We start from the raw sequence: 17,580 nt of genomic DNA, 5'->3' as shown, positions 1-17,580 counted from the left end.
CTGGTTTTGGGGGTGAGGAGCAGCTGCTGTTTCAGTTTTCTGTGATTTGTAATTTTAATTCATGGCAAAAGCCCCTAGAGACCATGCTAGGCAATGTATTTAAAAGAAAAAATCAAAAAGAGAATTATTTTCTCAAGCATCTACTGAAAGTCTGGTGGCTTAGTCCTCTGAAAAATTACTCAGACCTTTCAGTCTACTAGTCCTTAGTCCTTCATGTTGGTTTGTCAGTTGTCTAGCACACTGAAGTATCATTCGTGTTATCATAAAGAATGCGTATGCTAGGTTAGGGTAACTTTAGAAACATCACTTTTGAGGTTTGGGGAAATAATATAATTTTAAGAATATATTTCATAACACAGGCAACTCTGTTATGTCTAAATTCTGAGTAAGTGCCAAAGCCATTTGCAAAGAAAACAGTTTTCTAAATATTACTGAAGACTATTTACACTAGTACTGACAGATGGCTGTAAGATAGACATTAAAATGGTCCACTTTAACAGTTTATATTGGATTTGGTCACTGTTGTTGTGTTTAGATTAGTAAAAGGAAAGCAAATGACAAAACCATACTCTGAAATTCTTAGGCAAGACTAGTGCATTGTGAAGACAATTATACATGTTTTATATTGTATTGCTCTCATTATTACATAATGACATGTAGAATGGTATTGTGGAAGTAACACATAAATATATGAGTCCGAATATCAGGCAAATAATTATAGACTATATAGAAATAATGGTGTAATCAAGATATATTAAAACTCATTTAGATTGTCAGTTTGATATATACCCAGCACATTTCAAACCTAAAATAAAAAGTTGAATGTTTGTATATATTTAAGATGAGTCTGACTCTTACCAAAAGCTTGTTCCGGTTGGGCCTTAAGGAACCTTTACCTGTGATGCCATTCAGTAATGGCATGGCTTCTCCAGCTCTTCAACATTGAGAACCACTACTCTGTAGCTTCAAGCTTATTACCTCACTTCACTTTTTCAAATACCCTCTCTAGACAGTTCTGTTCATAGCTTATTTTCTCATGCTCAGGAGGTTGGAAAACATCTTCCTCCAAGCCTGACAGCAATAGTGCTTTGTGGTTTTTGGCTGATTGACACCTTCCTTCTATGACTGTTTCCTATCTCCCATCTTGTTGGGACTCTAGCATGGCAACCTCATCCACTGAATCCAAGTTTCCTACTCACTGCACCTGCTGATAAAGCCAAGACTTTGCCCTCTTATAACTACTGTTAATTAGCATAATAAAGAAGATAGAAAATAACAAGGTGGTGTATTTCCTGTTAATATTTGCTTTGGCCCTGTAAGTAAAATATTTAGGATACATTAAAAGTTGTTTGTGCAGCAGGATTATCTATATTCCCTTTGCATAGCTGGGCAAATGCTAAAGACTGATAGTTATTCATATTACCAAGAAGCATTCGTTAATTTCTCTTTTTAAACTTATTCAAGAAAAGAGAACACTGCAAGCAAACTGGTTAAAAGAGCTCAGGCAGCTGGTGGTATGTTAAGTGGTGACCAAGTGAAGATACTCTGTGTCAATGAAATAGAGAGAGATTGTTGTGTACTTTAGTTTTTCAGACAATATACCAAGCCCTTTCCTTTGAACTTTGCTGCTGTTATTCTTTTAATTATTAGGTTGACCTACACTTTATGAAAAAGATACCTCCTGGAGCTGAAGCGTCAAATATTTTAGTTGGTGAACTAGAGTTTTTGGATCGTGCCGTAGTTGCTTTTGTTAGATTGTCCCCTGCAGTATTGCTTTCAGGACTAGCTGAAGTTCCAATTCCAACAAGGTAAGTAGAGATTGTGCAAAAAATATAGACGGTAGTTTATTCCATTTCACATTTTTCTAAATTGCATCACTTGTGGATGTGGATGGGAATCATCCTTCAGCCCTGTTTTTTTATCCAGTTACGAATTGAATTATTACCTTATAAGAGGGGCAGGCACCTTTCCTTTCTTCCTTAGGTTAATTATTGGACCTGAGGCCTGTGTACCCTTCTTAGAAGTAGAAGCAGAAGTGCACTGTTTCTGAAACCATGATGAACAGATTAGCATATTTGAATTACAAACATTTCAGATGAATTGCTAAGAAACTGAAGACGTAAACAGCAAAGAGGTTGATCAGTTTACATGAGAGCTGTAATTGTTTGCATAATCCTGCATAACTTTTCCTAGAGGGAGGAATGACAAAGGAAATAAATACACTGGTATAAAAGATAGAGCCCATTCCAATTCTTTATTAAGATAGCATTGTTCAAGAGCAATAGGCATGTAGGGCAGACAGCTGAAAAAGAGAGAACTGAAAGGGGTGATTGGATTCCAGTACCCACAAATTTCACCACTGCTTCTCCCATAGTTTGTCCTCCTTGATTAGCCCCCTTCCCTTTGCTTCCTTGGATTTGACTTGTATTCTCCCTTTCAGGGGAGCATGGAAGGGGGGAGAAATTAATTCTAGCTTTTTATTTTATTGTTAAATAATTTAAAAAATGAAGTAAAAGGGGGGAGAAATTTCCCAGGAAACTAAACATTGAGGATGCTACCACAATATAAACAATGATATACTGATACAAAATGTAATTATTTGTGAAAAATTAGAACTAAGTGGGATTAATACAAATGTATGTGAAAGCATTAATAATTAATATTAATATATTAATAATTAAATATTATTAATTAGTTCCTTTTAATATGAGGGCCTAATTGTGGCCCAACTAATGTGGTGATGCAGAGCCATTGAGGGTAGCAGAATGGCCAGGGAAGGATTTGCACAGCCACCACATTGCCTTTTTGCACAACTAGGCACAAAATGGGCCGTGGAGTGGGCAGAGCCTTAACTTCATCCCACTAATGTGCCATATAGCATAACTGCACCAATGAAATGGGCACAGAACAGAAGCAGTCTACTCCCTTATTCAAGCAGTAAGGAAACCAGGAGGGAGATTGTAACTCTTGGCGACACAGCAGTGCAGTGCCCATTACTCTGAGCTGATGGCAAAATCAGGAGTGTGTTCTGGATGCCTATTTGTTCAAGAACTCAGGCTAGAAGTGCTCTTTTCATTGTTCGTTCTTTGCCATTTGCTCATTTTAAATAGAACAGAAACAAAACCATGTGAGTTGGGTGACCATTCGCACTCTGACTATTCATTATGAATTGACCACCCCATAGTAAAAAGTTCATATAAATACTTGGTGAATACTTATGAATTCAGTTTCTGAGTGATTTGCAAGGAGATAAAAAGGCTAAATTCTTAATGGATAATTAGATCAGCTCTAATTGGGTTTATCACTTTAGTAAACATGAACTTGGAAAACAAATCTGGCTGATGGTTGGCTAACTAGCAAATATAAATATGTATGTGCACTTATGTGGCCATACAGGGATGATAACTCCACATACTGCATCTTCCTTATACAACTTGACTCAAGAGCTGGTCAAAATATGGCGAATATGTTCTGCAAAAAATGGGAAAACACTTCGCAAAATTTTTGATGAAAAATTCAAAAACATTTTTGTTTCTGAAACTGAAAATGTTTGAGGTTGGAGTTTTCCAGTTTTCTTCCCCTGACTCTTTTCTATTTTTCATTTTGCTGCTAGTAAAAAAAGTTGGGATTTTTTTTTTAATTGATTGGGAAAATTAAAGAAAACTTTGTACAAACAATTATATTTTTTAAAAATCATCATTTTTTTGTGAGAAAAAAGTTTAAAATGAATTTTTTTTTGACAGTTGCTCTATTTGGCAACCCTGTGAGCTCTTGGCAGAACATCCCATAGTTCCGATACTTGAAAATAGACGTGTAGGGAATAGCATAGAGGAGAACCAGAATCCTCTTAAATAAAAGACACAGTGAGAAGACAACAATACTTATTTCCCACCCTTTGTGTGTGTCTGTCTGTCTGGGGATAGAGTATCTTCCATAATTTTACAAATATGCTGCATGCTTCTGTCAAAAATATTTTGCCTAATTTTTAGGATATCCATGATTTTAATTGCATGTTTGTGGAACTTAAGTGAGTTTGGGGTTTTAAAGCTATTCAGGCCATCCCCTTGCATAATACACATTTATGTAATGTTTTGTAATTGTATCTCCAATTTTAAATTATCGTGTAAGGATATTTAGAGAGAGACTATTTCACCCCTTCAGATATTACTTCTAATCAATTTTATGAACTTTTCTGTGTTGCATGATGTCAGTTTAAGTTTTCCATTCTTGAAATATCTGTTTTTTGGCTTTTTTATGTGCAGATTTTTGTTTATTCTTCTGGGACCACTAGGGAAGGGCCAACAGTACCATGAGATTGGAAGATCAATTGCAACGCTAATGACAGATGAGGTATTTATAGATTAACTGTAGTTTGTTTGTACAGATATTTCAAACTGAGGATGACCCCAAACCAAAAAGTTCACCAGATTCAGTGCCCATATGTATTCCTGAAATACTCTGCCTACCTGCCTAATTAGTGGGAACCCCCATAGTTTTAAGTCAGTCTTTGAGAAACTCTCTTTAAAGGAAACAGTTGGCAACTACACCTCTACCCCGAGATAACCCGACCCGATATAACACAAATTCAGATACAATGGGGTAAAGCAGTGCTCCGGGATGGGTGGGGCTGTGCACTCCAGTGGATCAAAGCAAGTTTGATATAACATGGTTTCACCTATAACGTGGTAAGATTTTTTTGGCTTCTGAGGACAGCGTTATATCAGGGTTGAGGTGTACATCCTGATGTTCCCCCATAGCTAATAAATGTATAGGTCTGTGAAGTCATTTGCAGAGTTGCTGTAACATTTTAATGAAAATATTGTCTATAACTGACCTACCTGCAAGCTTCCTAACACTCCTAGGTGACTAGATAGCTGAGTTTACTTCCGTCAGGCACTTTCTTTTGTCTCTGAACCCTTGCATTTTAGCATTTTCATTTTGTGATGTAAGGTTCAACACTATGACTATATTCCTGCTGCTGCAGCCAAAGACACAGACATGCTTTTTTGATCTATCTGGCTTTTTTCAATAAAGTTGCATGAATGTAACCAAAGATAGGATTTGAGCCTCCAATTGAAACATAGTTTAACCATTCTTATGATGTGCAAAGAGAATTAGAATCCAGTTTATGATCCCATGGCTGTGAGGTTAGAGGAAGTAACTTTTATTATTGAAGTAACGAGATAGGTGTTGAGATACAAAATTCTCACTCCCTGATCAGATCTGGAGAATAGGAAGATGCCATTTTTATAGAGTCACTTTTCAGTGGAACCAGCCACACATTTTTTTAAACTGTAAGATACTTGGAAAATTCCGCAATCTTGAAGGGTGCTTTCCACACTGGCTATCTTCGTAGAAACTACAACTGGTTCAAAACTGTGATTCATTTTAAAACGGGGGAAATAAATAAGTTACGTACCATGGAGGATAAGTGATATCATGAAGGATTTTATCCTCTTGTTGACATGTAAAATGAGAATCTCTTGTATTTCTCTTTTTTGTCTCCTTTAACAGATATTCCATGATGTTGCTTATAAAGCTAAAGATCGTAATGACTTGGTTTCTGGAATAGATGAGTTTCTTGATCAGGTTACAGTTCTCCCTCCTGGAGAATGGGACCCAACAATTCGAATAGAGCCACCCAAAAATGTTCCCTCTCAGGTATGCACAGTGCAAAATTAGAGTTTCTAAAAATTTAGTGGACTAGAAATGTTGTAAGATAAAGTCTTTTATTAATCTACTATGACAGTACATGTAGGCACCTGAAGTATGAACTTCCATGCACTGCTTTGCTGTTTAACTTATTCAAACTGACCCTTGACTGGCAGGAACAATTCTCTTCGGTGCTGAGACTTTTGTTCATACTTAGTTTAGTTCCGGGCCTCTCCTGAGCAGAGACAAATAGTTGTATGAAATAAAACAAAACAAGTGCATTGATTTTGACTTTGTGTTACTTAGATACTAGAGTGACAGGTACATTAGAAGTATATGAAAGAGAAACTGCTCTCCAGTAGATCACATACTCATTTAATTATTTTGTGGGTGTAAAAGGTCTGTTGTTCATTTCTAAGCTGATCTAGTGATTTTTAAATCTAAAGGTCTTTTGTTCATGTAATCCTCTCTGGGCAAATTATTCTTTTGTCTATGTGCTGCTTACTCTATAGGAAAGCAGCCAAAAGAGCCCTAATATCAATAATAGGATATCAGTAACAGAAAACAAATTGCTCTACACGCTCCCGCCCCGGGGAGAGGATGAAAGAAAAACATGTGACAGATGTTAGTTACGTTGCTTAATGCACTACTGGAAGGTGCAGAGATACTATGGTGAAGAGCACTGTACAAGAACCTATATACAGTAGTTTAGACTAGAATCACTTTATTACTTTACTTCAAAGGACATTGGTTGCCTAGTTTTCAAAGGGCAGGACTGTAAAAGCAATGATACAGTTTTACTCCTACTATGGTCCTTGTTGCACTTCAAATAAGAGATCAGTAAGGTAAGTAAACTCACTTTAAGATTGAAGCAAAGGAGAGAAGTTGGTACAAAATCTCTATTGTACATAGAAATGTTTAATAAAAGAGAATGTTGTGAAGCCATCATTACTCTGCAGAGACAAGATATTTTAAATGTTTTTATTTTTTTTTAAACTATGACCTCAGCCTCCCTAGAGACACGTTATTCTCACCAGGATAGGTGTAAGCAAGTCCAGGAATAAAGGAATATTTTTGTTCAAACTAGATTGCGTTCCTAAACTTACTTAATTGTTACTGCATGTTCAACAAATGGTTAAATGGCTTTTAAAATGCTATCTGCTTTTTTGCTGTTCGATTATAATTGTACTGCATTTTAAATTGTTTGGCACCTCAAGCATCTTGGCAAGGGAATGCTTGTCACATAAATATTATTTTGTTTATTGTTATATTGAAGATATGGGTCTGTTTTTGCTGAGTTGCTAGTTTTAAGTGGAAATATAATGACCTAGACAGAGAGAATAGATACAAAACATCCTGGTCTGTTGCTGATTTAAAAAAAATTTTTGGCACAATTTCCTTGGACCCAATTTTGTGTATATATATATTTTACAACAAAGGAACCCTTTATGGTATTTTCATATATATGATTCTTCCACACCTTATGGGTGCAACACCATGACAATGTTTGGGAAACCATTGAGATTGATTTACAATTATTGCAGCACTTAAGGGTTCAACTTCTAGGCACAGTGGGCCAAGTCTATGGGACAGAGCCTTAAGGACAGGTAGATTCACTGCGCACTGAGCTAAGCAATTCTGGAATGGGGAAGGGGATGAGATGAGTCATACTTGGTTCACAGGAGGTGGGTGCTTCTCTGCTAGCAGGGAGATAGAGACATAAAGTAAATGAAGTCCTCAGCCCCTTCTACACCCAAGTAACCCAATCTCTTCTGTACCTATGCCGGGACTTACTGCAGGCCTTAGCGAAAAAGGGGAGAGAGGGAGTCAGGAATATATATATGGGGGATCTCTATTTGTTTACATTAAAAAATGGTGGAATAGTCACAGGGGACCTGCATAGCTGTGGAGCAAGGGATTATCCTCCAGCCCTGACTGACCCTTTTGTCCCTCTCTTGTTAATAGCAGCAGTTCCTTTGATCCCTCCCTGCTGTGGGACAGAGGTGATATCCCAACTGACTTGTTATTTGCTGCAGGTGGTGGTCCAGATGGAGCCAGGGTAAACTAGCCTATTCAATAGCCTGTATGTCTTCCTAGTGTCAATAGCACCCTATCTGGGACATGGGTCCACTTCTAGCCCATGCCCACACCTGGACTTTGCTGTGCCTTCCTTCTGAAGAGAAACAGCTTGCCACTGGAGAGAGCCATTAGCATGGCTACCACAGAGAGCTCTACTGACTGAAACCATCTCACTTCTGGCTCTACCGCCATCTCTACTCCTGCGGAGAGGGTTGCTTTGGAAGCTTAGAAGTGGTGCTACTACATCCTACTGTTTGCAAGTTGCTTCTCTTGGAGGCAGTACAGCTTCATTCAAATGACAACACCCCACAGAATGGACACACACACATATAATTCTGTAAATGCACATCCCTTTCACTTCTGCATAGATACTGAAAAGGCTACTCTACAGGAAAAATACCTGACCGTGCCACATGCTTGCTTGTGTCCTTTGCTAAAACTGAATTTTTGGGTGAAACTCAATAGAAAATGTCTTTTCTTTCTTCTAGGAGAAACGCAAGATCCCAGGAGTGCCAAATGGAACAGCAGCTCACGGGGACCCGGTACCACTGGGAGGACACAGTGGACCAGAATTGCAGCGGACTGGAAAGTTAGTGGAAAATTTGATTAAATGTGATTTTTTTTTTAAGCAATATACTTCCAAAGAGAAGTCTAATGGCCTTATTCTCTCTCAACTATACTGATATAGCATGTCACTGAGTTCACTGTAGTGGAGTTATTCCTAATTTATGTATCTCTAAATGAGTGGAGACACAGGCACTTAGCTGCTAATTTGCACTGTTAGTTATGTATGGAATTTGTTTTCTACTCTCTTTATTTAATGTAAGATCCTTTCTCAATAATATGTGATGGTCAAGCCACTGGAAATCATGATTAATGCTGCTTGTTATGTATAGTATGGAAGAAGTCTGCTCTCATTTGTGATGAAAACTTAGACTGTTTTCTAGTTGAGCATGTTTAGAGGCAGAGTTGTGCAGCCCTGGCTTTTCTTTAAACACACTAGGCCAAAATATTCAGCTCCAGTTGACATGAATTATTGTTGTGTGTGCACGTGTCTGAGGATCTAAAGTATACACTTCAGTGGAATTCTTTTCTAATATAATATTTTTAAACACACAAGCTTTTATTGGACTCACTGGGTGCCATATTGTCAGACAGTAGAACCTCAGAGTTATGAATTGACCAGTCAATCACACGCCTCATTTGGAAATGGAAGTATGCAGTCAGGCAGCCGCAGAGATCACAAAAAAAAATAAAAAGCAAATACAATACTGTCCCGTGTTAAACGTATATGAAGTCAATGTTCAGTTGTAAACTTTTGAAAGAACAACCATAATATTTGTTCAGAGTTATGAACATTTCAGAGATACGAACAACCTCCATTCTTGAGGTGTTCATAACTCTGATGTTCTACTGTATATTGTTTTGTCCTATATGTCATGCACCATATGTCCTTTTCTCTGCATTCTTTTAAGACATACTTGTGCCACCACCCCAATCTTAGGATTGGCCAGAAGATAGTCCCTCCACTCCAGTCAAACTTAGAACAGCCTCAGGACTGCTCTAAATCATACCTGGCTGTTTATAGCTCAAAGGTCCATTATGATAGGTAGGCTTGTCAAAGTATAGTGACACATCTGCCATGTCCCTTTAACACAGCTACACCCACTACATCAGGAGCTAAGGGTAAAGGGGCATCATAGAGGCACCATCATGCCAATGATACCACTCAGGAATTCCTTCTATGCAGGGGAAAGCCACAGGTTTGTTGTTAAACCAGCGTTAGCATTTTTGTACTGCCTGAATGGAGCAGAGCAGATGGATTGTATGAAAGGATCTAGCTCATAAGTTTAATATATTTATTTATTGAATGTACTTGGTGAAGTACAAACCACAAAAGAAAACACAGTCCTTATCCTGAGAAGATTATATCCTACATTCAATTCCAACAAATAATACACTCGAGGCCAGATTTTTAAATAGCAAGGATCAAGATCATATAAGTTTTGTGCCGGGAAATAGGGCATTTGTGCAAGCAAATGTACATTATGATATCCATTTGTGTATGTTCTTGTGTAATACTATGCAAAAGTGCAATGTAGGCATGGTAGTGATTGTGATCCTAGCCTTTGTTTGCCAGAAGCTGGGAATGAGTGATAGGCAATGGATCAGCTGATGATTACCTATTCTATTCATTTTCTTCGGGGCACTTAGCATTGGCCACTGTCAGAAGACAGGATACTGGGCTAGGTGGACCTTTGGTCTGACCCCATATGGCCATTCTTATGTTCTTATGCAAATAATAAAGTATTATATGCATAACACTCTAGCAACTTTTAAAAATATGTGGGACTTTGTAACTTTGATGACTGTTAAAAAAGTGTGGAAATTAGTTTGTTTTAAATACACACGTCTGTCCTTAGTGGGTTAATGTGCATACACCTCACATAAAAAGTCAGGCGCAAAAAGGATGAGGTTGCAGTGATCAAAGTGAGAGATGATCAAGGCATTGAAAAATGCTTTTGCAGTAGGAATGAAAGCGACTATATTTTAGAAATGTAGAGGAAAAAACAACAGGCTCTAGTGAGAAACTGGATCGTGTGGAATGACAGCGCTATTCGCATCTGTGTTGGAGAAGAGAAGGGATATGAAGGTTTGGAAGGAAAAAGGAGAGTGTTTGCTGTGTTGAGTCTGAGATGGCAGTAGCACAGACATACACAAATGTCTGAGAGGCATTTGAAGATGCAAGACTTGAATAGGAGTGGAAGGGTTGGAAGCTGATTTGGAAGACATTGACCAAGAGATAATAATTAAAGCCAGGGGACCATTTGAATTAGCCCAAGGAGGGAGATGATAGAGAAAGAAGCAGAGAGCACTGAGAACAAAATCCTGTGGGATCAACAGTAAAGAGTGGGAAAAGAGAAGACTGAAAGCTTCATTTATATAAAAAGTCCCTTTCTGTAAAGGAAAAGACTTTAGACCAGCACGTCAGCTGATGTAAATCAGTATAACTGTATTCAAGTTAACGGAATTACTCAGGTTTTCCCCATGTGTCAACTATCATTTGATTTAAAGAACACAATGACATAAGATCAGGAACTGGGTTTATGTATGAGCCAATGCTATTTGAGAACTTTCTTTTGTTGTTTGCTCTGGGTTCCGTCTTCCTCAGGGCTACTTTCTGGATTGTCTTGAAGAGTGTGTGTACCGATGCCTCTTCATCACCACAGAAACTTAGCAGGGTACTGAATGAGTTATTTATGAAATGTGACTAGACACTATTTGGCCCAGAGACTGTGTGACTCTTACACCATTTATGAAAATGTAGTCTGCTGCTTCCTAGTACTGTACAAAACTCCTTACAGAGGGAAAGAACTCACTAGAAAGCTTCTTTTGAGAACAGATTTTAAATTGTAAATAGCCAGCGTATGCTAAGTACTACAAATCTCTGTGAGTAGTTCCATCAATCTCAGTGGACTACTCATGGATCAAAGTAGTACTCAACATGAGCAAAGATGCTAGAGAAGTATTCTAAGGCAGTAGCAGGTGTCCGATGAAAAAGAGGAAGGATAGTTCATTGGTTTAGGGCACTAGCTCTGGGACTTGGGAGACCTGGGCGCAAGTTCCTGCTTCCTGTGTGACTCTTGGCAAGTCACTTGGTGTCTCTTGTTCCTCTCTGTGAAATGAGGATAATAGCGCTGCCCCACTTCACATCAGTTTTAGGAGAACAAATACTGTAAAGATTGTGAGGCACTGAGCTTGGGGGCGCGAGACACAATTACCTTAGATTTCCCATGTACAAGTCTCATAATTCATCCCAGTGGTGAAAGAAAACAGAACTCTTTCTTTCTATCTTTATTTTTCCCCTTTTCTTAGGTTTTTTGGGGGATTGATTTTAGATATCAAAAGAAAAGTTCCCTTCTTCTGGAGTGACTTCAGGGATGCTTTCAGTCTGCAGTGTCTAGCATCATTTTTATTTCTCTACTGTGCTTGTATGTCTCCTGTCATCACGTTTGGAGGTCTGCTGGGAGAAGCAACTGAAGGTCGTATAGTATGTGTTTTACTTTAATCTGAACTTTTAAAACATATTTGCCCTTTTAGGTTTGGGGTTAGAATTTTCTTAATATTACATATATCGCCTTGAAAATGTTCTAGTCTGAAACTGCATTGTTACCCACAGTACTGGGACTCTGATAGAAAAGTTCAATCTTTTTTTTTTTTTCACATGTAGAGTGCAATCGAATCTTTGTTTGGAGCATCCATGACTGGAATAGCCTACTCTCTCTTTGGTGGACAGCCTCTTACTATACTAGGCAGCACAGGGCCAGTGCTGGTGTTTGAAAAGATATTATTTAAATTTTGCAAGTAAGTGAAGTAATTTTATTTAAATAAACTTTCAGAGGATATTTTTGATGTACAGGTGTGTATGTGGCTAAATCATCATTATAAATCCCCTGGCAGCATGCTGAAAATTTGCTTATGTATAATTTAAATTTGGTTACCCTTTTGCTGTGTGACTTTACGAACTACATTTTAACTGATGAGAATCTATATAAAATTAGAAATATAACAAAGGGCACAATCCCATGTTAGTCCATGAGAGGTATCTACTCCTCCTAGCATAAAGTAAGAAGTCAGGATTTTGGGAAACATTGCTCAGACTTTTGGAGGAACACTGGAAGATATCCGGTGACCAAAACAAAGGGGACTCTTAATGATAAAAGGTGGTTTTAATTTTTCACTTTAAAACTGTTCTGAAAGGAATCCAAACTCAGATTGGTATTAGATTGTATCCTGGATCAAAATGATTAAATTTAAATCTCATGAATGGGAACTACCCTATAAAATAAGACACACTTCATGGCTTTTTGGCATTTTATCATTCATAACAACATAGTCAGCAGTGTGAAGCTGACAGGTACTGGATCTCCTAATCCATGGAATAAATGTGATATAACCTTTTCCCCTGCCCCCATCTCTTGAAAAAGAACTAAATAAAATGTAACCCAAACCTGCACTTATATGCTAACACACTGTAAGTAAGATCGCTCTGCCACAAAATGAGTGAAAATTATGCCTACATTGTCAGCCAGTCGTGGTGGGTTCCTGAGATCCAGGGCCTAATGTGGGCAGATAGCTACTCGTCCTACACACTTCTTGCCACGAGTCCCATCTATTCAGTCTGCCTCATTTTTACAATTGGGACTTCTGAGACAGGAAGGCTTAATGGCAGAGCAAAACTTCCTGATCCTCCTGATGAGCAGGGCAGAGTGGGAGGCCCTGTCCATTCTCGAAGGTCATTCCTTCTCATCTCCATGATGGGAAAAGACCTCCCAGCTCTTTGTGCAGATTAGCTGGGACCAAGATATATGTGGCCCTAGCTTGCTCCGTGTATTATTATGTACAGCCAGCACAAAGGGTTTTGCTCTAGTTTGTGGATGGACAGTGAGGGTCTATGTGAATGAGGCAAGACTTTGAGACTATTGTAACGACTATCTTGCTGATCACAACAACTTATTGTCTTGCACTTTTGAAGTTGAAGAAAACAGGCAGATGTAGGGATCTATCACTTCTGCTGCCCACTCAGGATTAGAGTGCATCCAAAGTGTAATCCATGCCTTTGAGGGTGTATTCTCATACACAACTGCCTTTCATTGTCCCCTTTGGTAGCACACTCAGACCAGATGAGAATCTGGCTTGAAAACATCTGACTTCATTTCATGAAAGAAAAGAAATTCTGAATTAAAAGGACCTCCACATTTCTTCACAACTTTCTCTTTTTTATTTAAAAAAAATTGTAATTGGGAAATCTTTAATGCACCTAGTTTGTTTTTGAATTAAACAGTGAGACAGGAAAAAAGAATTCCTGAATTAACTGGGAGCATTAATTACATTTTGATTGAGTTTTTCAGTAGAAAGGGATCTGGCCACTGCAAAATATAATTGAAATCCATGGCCTATTTTATAACTTGTGGTGTTCAATACTATTAAAAAGGGGGTAAATGAATAATATGACTATATCTACATGGAATATCTCTAGTTCTTTATTTATAAAGGTGAAAACTGCATTACATGAGCTACTATGCAGATTCCCTCCTTGGTGAGCTAACCAACATAGTACTTGACTGTCAGGACAGTATTATGTCCAGGGCCAATGGTGGCTTCAAGATGGACATTAATACACAATAGCATTCACAAAGTAGCAAGTTCTGCTCACATCTCTGTTCCAAATAGAGTTCTACAGTGTACTTTAGTGTTGTATTGGGCATTAGAGCTGGCTATATTCTTTACTTTCTGCAGATGGACAGCCTCCTTGGATTCAGTCTTTCTAGAGATGATTTTTGCGTTTGGCAGGTCAAGAGAGGATAGAAAAAATGCACATACCTGCACAGAATGGATTTTTGTAGTATTTCCTCTTCTGTGCCTACAAATTAATGTTTTGACTCTGTAATGTTTTGTTTTTTTATTAGAGAATATGGGTTATCATACCTTTCTTTGAGAGCTAGCATTGGACTATGGACTGCAACTCTATGCATCATCCTTGTTGCAACTGATGCAAGCTCCCTAGTCTGTTACATTACCCGGTTTACTGAAGAAGCATTTGCTTCACTTATCTGCATCATTTTCATTTATGAGGCCCTAGAGAAGCTATTTCATCTCGGTGAGACGTATCCAATCAACATGCATAATGATTTGGAACTGCTGACTCAATACTCGTAAGTAAGATTTTGTTTGTTAACCATGGCATCGTTTTTCATAAGTTATATATTCCCTGTGAAGAATACGAATGGTGCACAGAAGGAAAAGCACTTTTATGCTTGAGACACATTGCTTGACATACAGCAACCTATAGATGTGATAGAATCAATCCAGTGTTTTTCAAAATTATAATTGCTGTATGTCCTGTAGGGGTCATTCCTCCTTTTGGTCCATATGATCATAATGGGAGCTAAGTGCATGTATTGGGTGGGAAATAACACCTGTTACTGCCTGATTCTGCTGTGCGGAGGCTGCAGTGATGTAATAGTTTAAAAAAAAAGTGGATAAACTTACCTAAACTAAACTCCCATTCCCTAAATGAGAAGTGGGTAAACTCAGTTTACTCTTGACTGCACTACTACTATGATACAGGCAGAACTACAGTTGATTTCAGTGAGATTTTTTGCCTTCATCAGAACTGGATGGGGTGGGACCCTTCTTTTATAATACATTTTGGCTTATAATGATTGTTTTCTTGAATTCTGTTTTCTTCCTCCTCTCATCATTGTAAGGATATTTTTTAAAAGGGGAATATTGATTTACCTGGGGTAGGATTCTGCCATTGGTACATTGAGGTATACTGGTCCCATTTCCTAGGAAGGTAAAACAAGACAAACACACACAGATTGGGAGAGAGAGAACAGCAAAGAGAAAATGTAGCTTCTGTCTCTGGTGTTGACACTCATTCTCAACCTTGCAGCTGAAGAAACACAGGCACAGCATGTGTTCTCATCAGCCGCCCCAAGACCTGGCAAACTTGTACCAATGTTGAGCTGTTTAGGTCATTGCATTTAGCTGCCTTTATGATCACAGACTTACAGCAGTGTTACAAAATATAGCGTCTTGGCTGGCTAAGATAGACTTTTATTAGACAGAAGGAGAAAGGAGAGGGATAGGAGAGAGAAGTAGTAAGGTGGAAGGAAAAGGACACACTGGGGGTGAGTGACAAAGCCTCACATCCCAGGTGGTATTTCGGATTCAGATGGAGATGATAGAATTGGAAGTGGCAAAGTTCTCTTGGTCCCTCCCTCTGGCCCAGTCTGGTCAGCACATCTCTCAGGATTAAGATGAAGAAGGTCTGGGGTCCCAGGAGATGGTGGGTGTGGCAGCCATGATAGTGAAACTTACTCCCTCCCCATCTTTCAGCCAGTCAGTGTCGCTGGTAACCATCTGTTCACCTGTGTTTTTCCCCCAAAGTCTCTTTTTCAAGAACCACAAAAGGGAGTGATGGGCAAAATAGCCCACTCCCTTGTTATTTTGTCCACCAAATGAGCCTAATTTCTGAGACATCAATTTTGGTTCACTGATTTCTGGTTCCACACTTTTCTTGCTTACCAAGCATGACCTTTTCACAGTCCTTGAGTTATATCAGTAGAGCTGCCCCCCCCCCCCCCACACACCCTTTTTTGGACCAGTTCAGTCTTTGTCTCACTTTCGCACCTTTTTTTTTCAACATTTATTGTTGTAGGCTATTGCAGTATTCCGTGAACTTTCACTCCCTTCTCACAGCTGAGCTCACAGTTAGAGCACATTTGTAGGCCCAGTTGTAACAGGAGAGGAAAACTCCCAGACTGATGATGGGAGGGTTTGGGAGAAGGGAAATCCTAAACTATCAGTCAAGGTTCCATCAGAAACCTGCCTGGTTTCTGTCAGAATTTCATTGAAATTGACACAGTTCAGCGGAATGATTTGATTTTGGCAAATCAATGTTTTCCAATGGAAAAATGTTTCATCAGAAAATTTTCCACCAGCTCTAGCATTAATAATGAGACTGTTATTAGTTACTGTCAGATATGAAGTGCATTATTTTATAGGACATAATTTAGTTTATAAAAGTATTTCAAATAAAATGTTATTGCAATTTAAACTGTGTGATTTTTTCTCGGAAATTACATTCAATGAAGCTGTTTGCAATGTTGTAGCCGTGTTGGTCCCAGGATACTAGAGAGACAAAGTGGGTGAAGTAATGTATTGTACTGGACCAACTTTTATTGCTTGTCTTTTTCATCAACAGAAGTTGTTCCCCAGTGATCCCCTTGACTCATTCAGTGAAGTTTGTTTTCATTTAAAATATTTTAAGTTTTTTGCCAGAATAGCTCCAGGTACCTTCTCATGGACTTAATAAGAGTTTGGATTGGAAGGATTAGAGTTGTCTAGTGCAGTGTGGTTAAAATAAAGGAATGGGAGCCAGGGCTTCTGGGTTCTATTCCTAGTTCTGTCACAGACTTTTGTTTGCTTAAGCAAATCATTTCACCTCTTATATGCCTCATTTTATCTACCTATAAAAGCTGTAAAATGGATATTGTGAGACTTAATTAGTGTTAATAAATTTGATTACTATTTTGGTAATGTAATTTGAGATATTTGGATGTGAAATGTTATAGAACTGCAAAATATTAGTTTTAACATGAATGTAGTACAATTCTGCACCTAACATAGACAGGTCTCCCTGCCCTACATCCTACATTCTCCTTGTCATTTTAAATGGACACAGTCATCTTCTTCACATCTCAGTCCTGAACTATTGTGCTGATGCATTCCAGAGCAAAAGCAGTTGCATTTCAGTAGTGAGTGAAATGATTCCTATGTGTAATTATACAAAGTGCTTTGACATGAAAAGCACTATGCCCTAGTTTTGCACAACTTTACTTTTCAGATTTTTACTGAATGGTTCTTTACAGTAGTGTAGTATTAGTGCTCTATAATTTTCTTTGCAAGCACTTTATAGTTTATTAAAATAAATTTTAAAATAACACTTTTATATTATATTTCTCTGTTGTCATTTTTACATATCTAATTTTGCCTTTCCTTACGGGGGGATAGTTCCCGTTTAAGGGAGGGCAGAATATGATCTCTGGACTACGGCACTAAGGGTCTGATCCTGAGAAATTAAATCAATGAGAGTGCAGGTGTTCAGAACCTCTCAATATCAGGTCTTGGTTACTGATTCTTCCTTGTGATGTTTAATAATGAGTTTTTTGAAATGGCTCTCTCAGCTGAAGAATCTTTACTTTATTGTTGCGTTCTGAAAGGTGCATGTGGATGAAGAGATTCAGAGAGTAAAGAAGTGAAGTAAGCTAGCAAGGACAG

At 38.3% G+C, this 17,580-nt stretch overlaps 1 protein-coding gene across 6 annotated transcripts in view; it reads left to right on the top strand.

Annotated features, from left to right (window-relative positions):
• The window catches only part of SLC4A10 (solute carrier family 4 member 10), a 331,078-nt gene that overhangs the window by 273,271 nt on the left and 40,227 nt on the right, over positions 1-17,580 (top strand). For all 6 annotated transcript variants that reach the window (XM_050969205.1, XM_050969204.1, XM_050969203.1 and 3 more), the window contains 7 exons: positions 1,651-1,808; positions 4,263-4,350; positions 5,515-5,661; positions 8,220-8,320; positions 11,608-11,782; positions 11,963-12,096; positions 14,202-14,447. In XM_050969205.1, coding sequence (XP_050825162.1) covers positions 1,651-1,808; positions 4,263-4,350; positions 5,515-5,661; positions 8,220-8,320; positions 11,608-11,782; positions 11,963-12,096; positions 14,202-14,447 — 1,049 coding nt within the window. The remainder of the gene's footprint in view (positions 1-1,650; positions 1,809-4,262; positions 4,351-5,514; positions 5,662-8,219; positions 8,321-11,607; positions 11,783-11,962; positions 12,097-14,201; positions 14,448-17,580) is intronic.

This window comes from Gopherus flavomarginatus, chromosome 10 (genome assembly GCF_025201925.1).
Source record: "Gopherus flavomarginatus isolate rGopFla2 chromosome 10, rGopFla2.mat.asm, whole genome shotgun sequence".
NCBI lineage: Eukaryota > Metazoa > Chordata > Testudines > Testudinidae > Gopherus > Gopherus flavomarginatus.
Note: the sequence above shows the minus strand (reverse complement) of the source record. Positions and strands in the feature narration are given on the sequence as shown.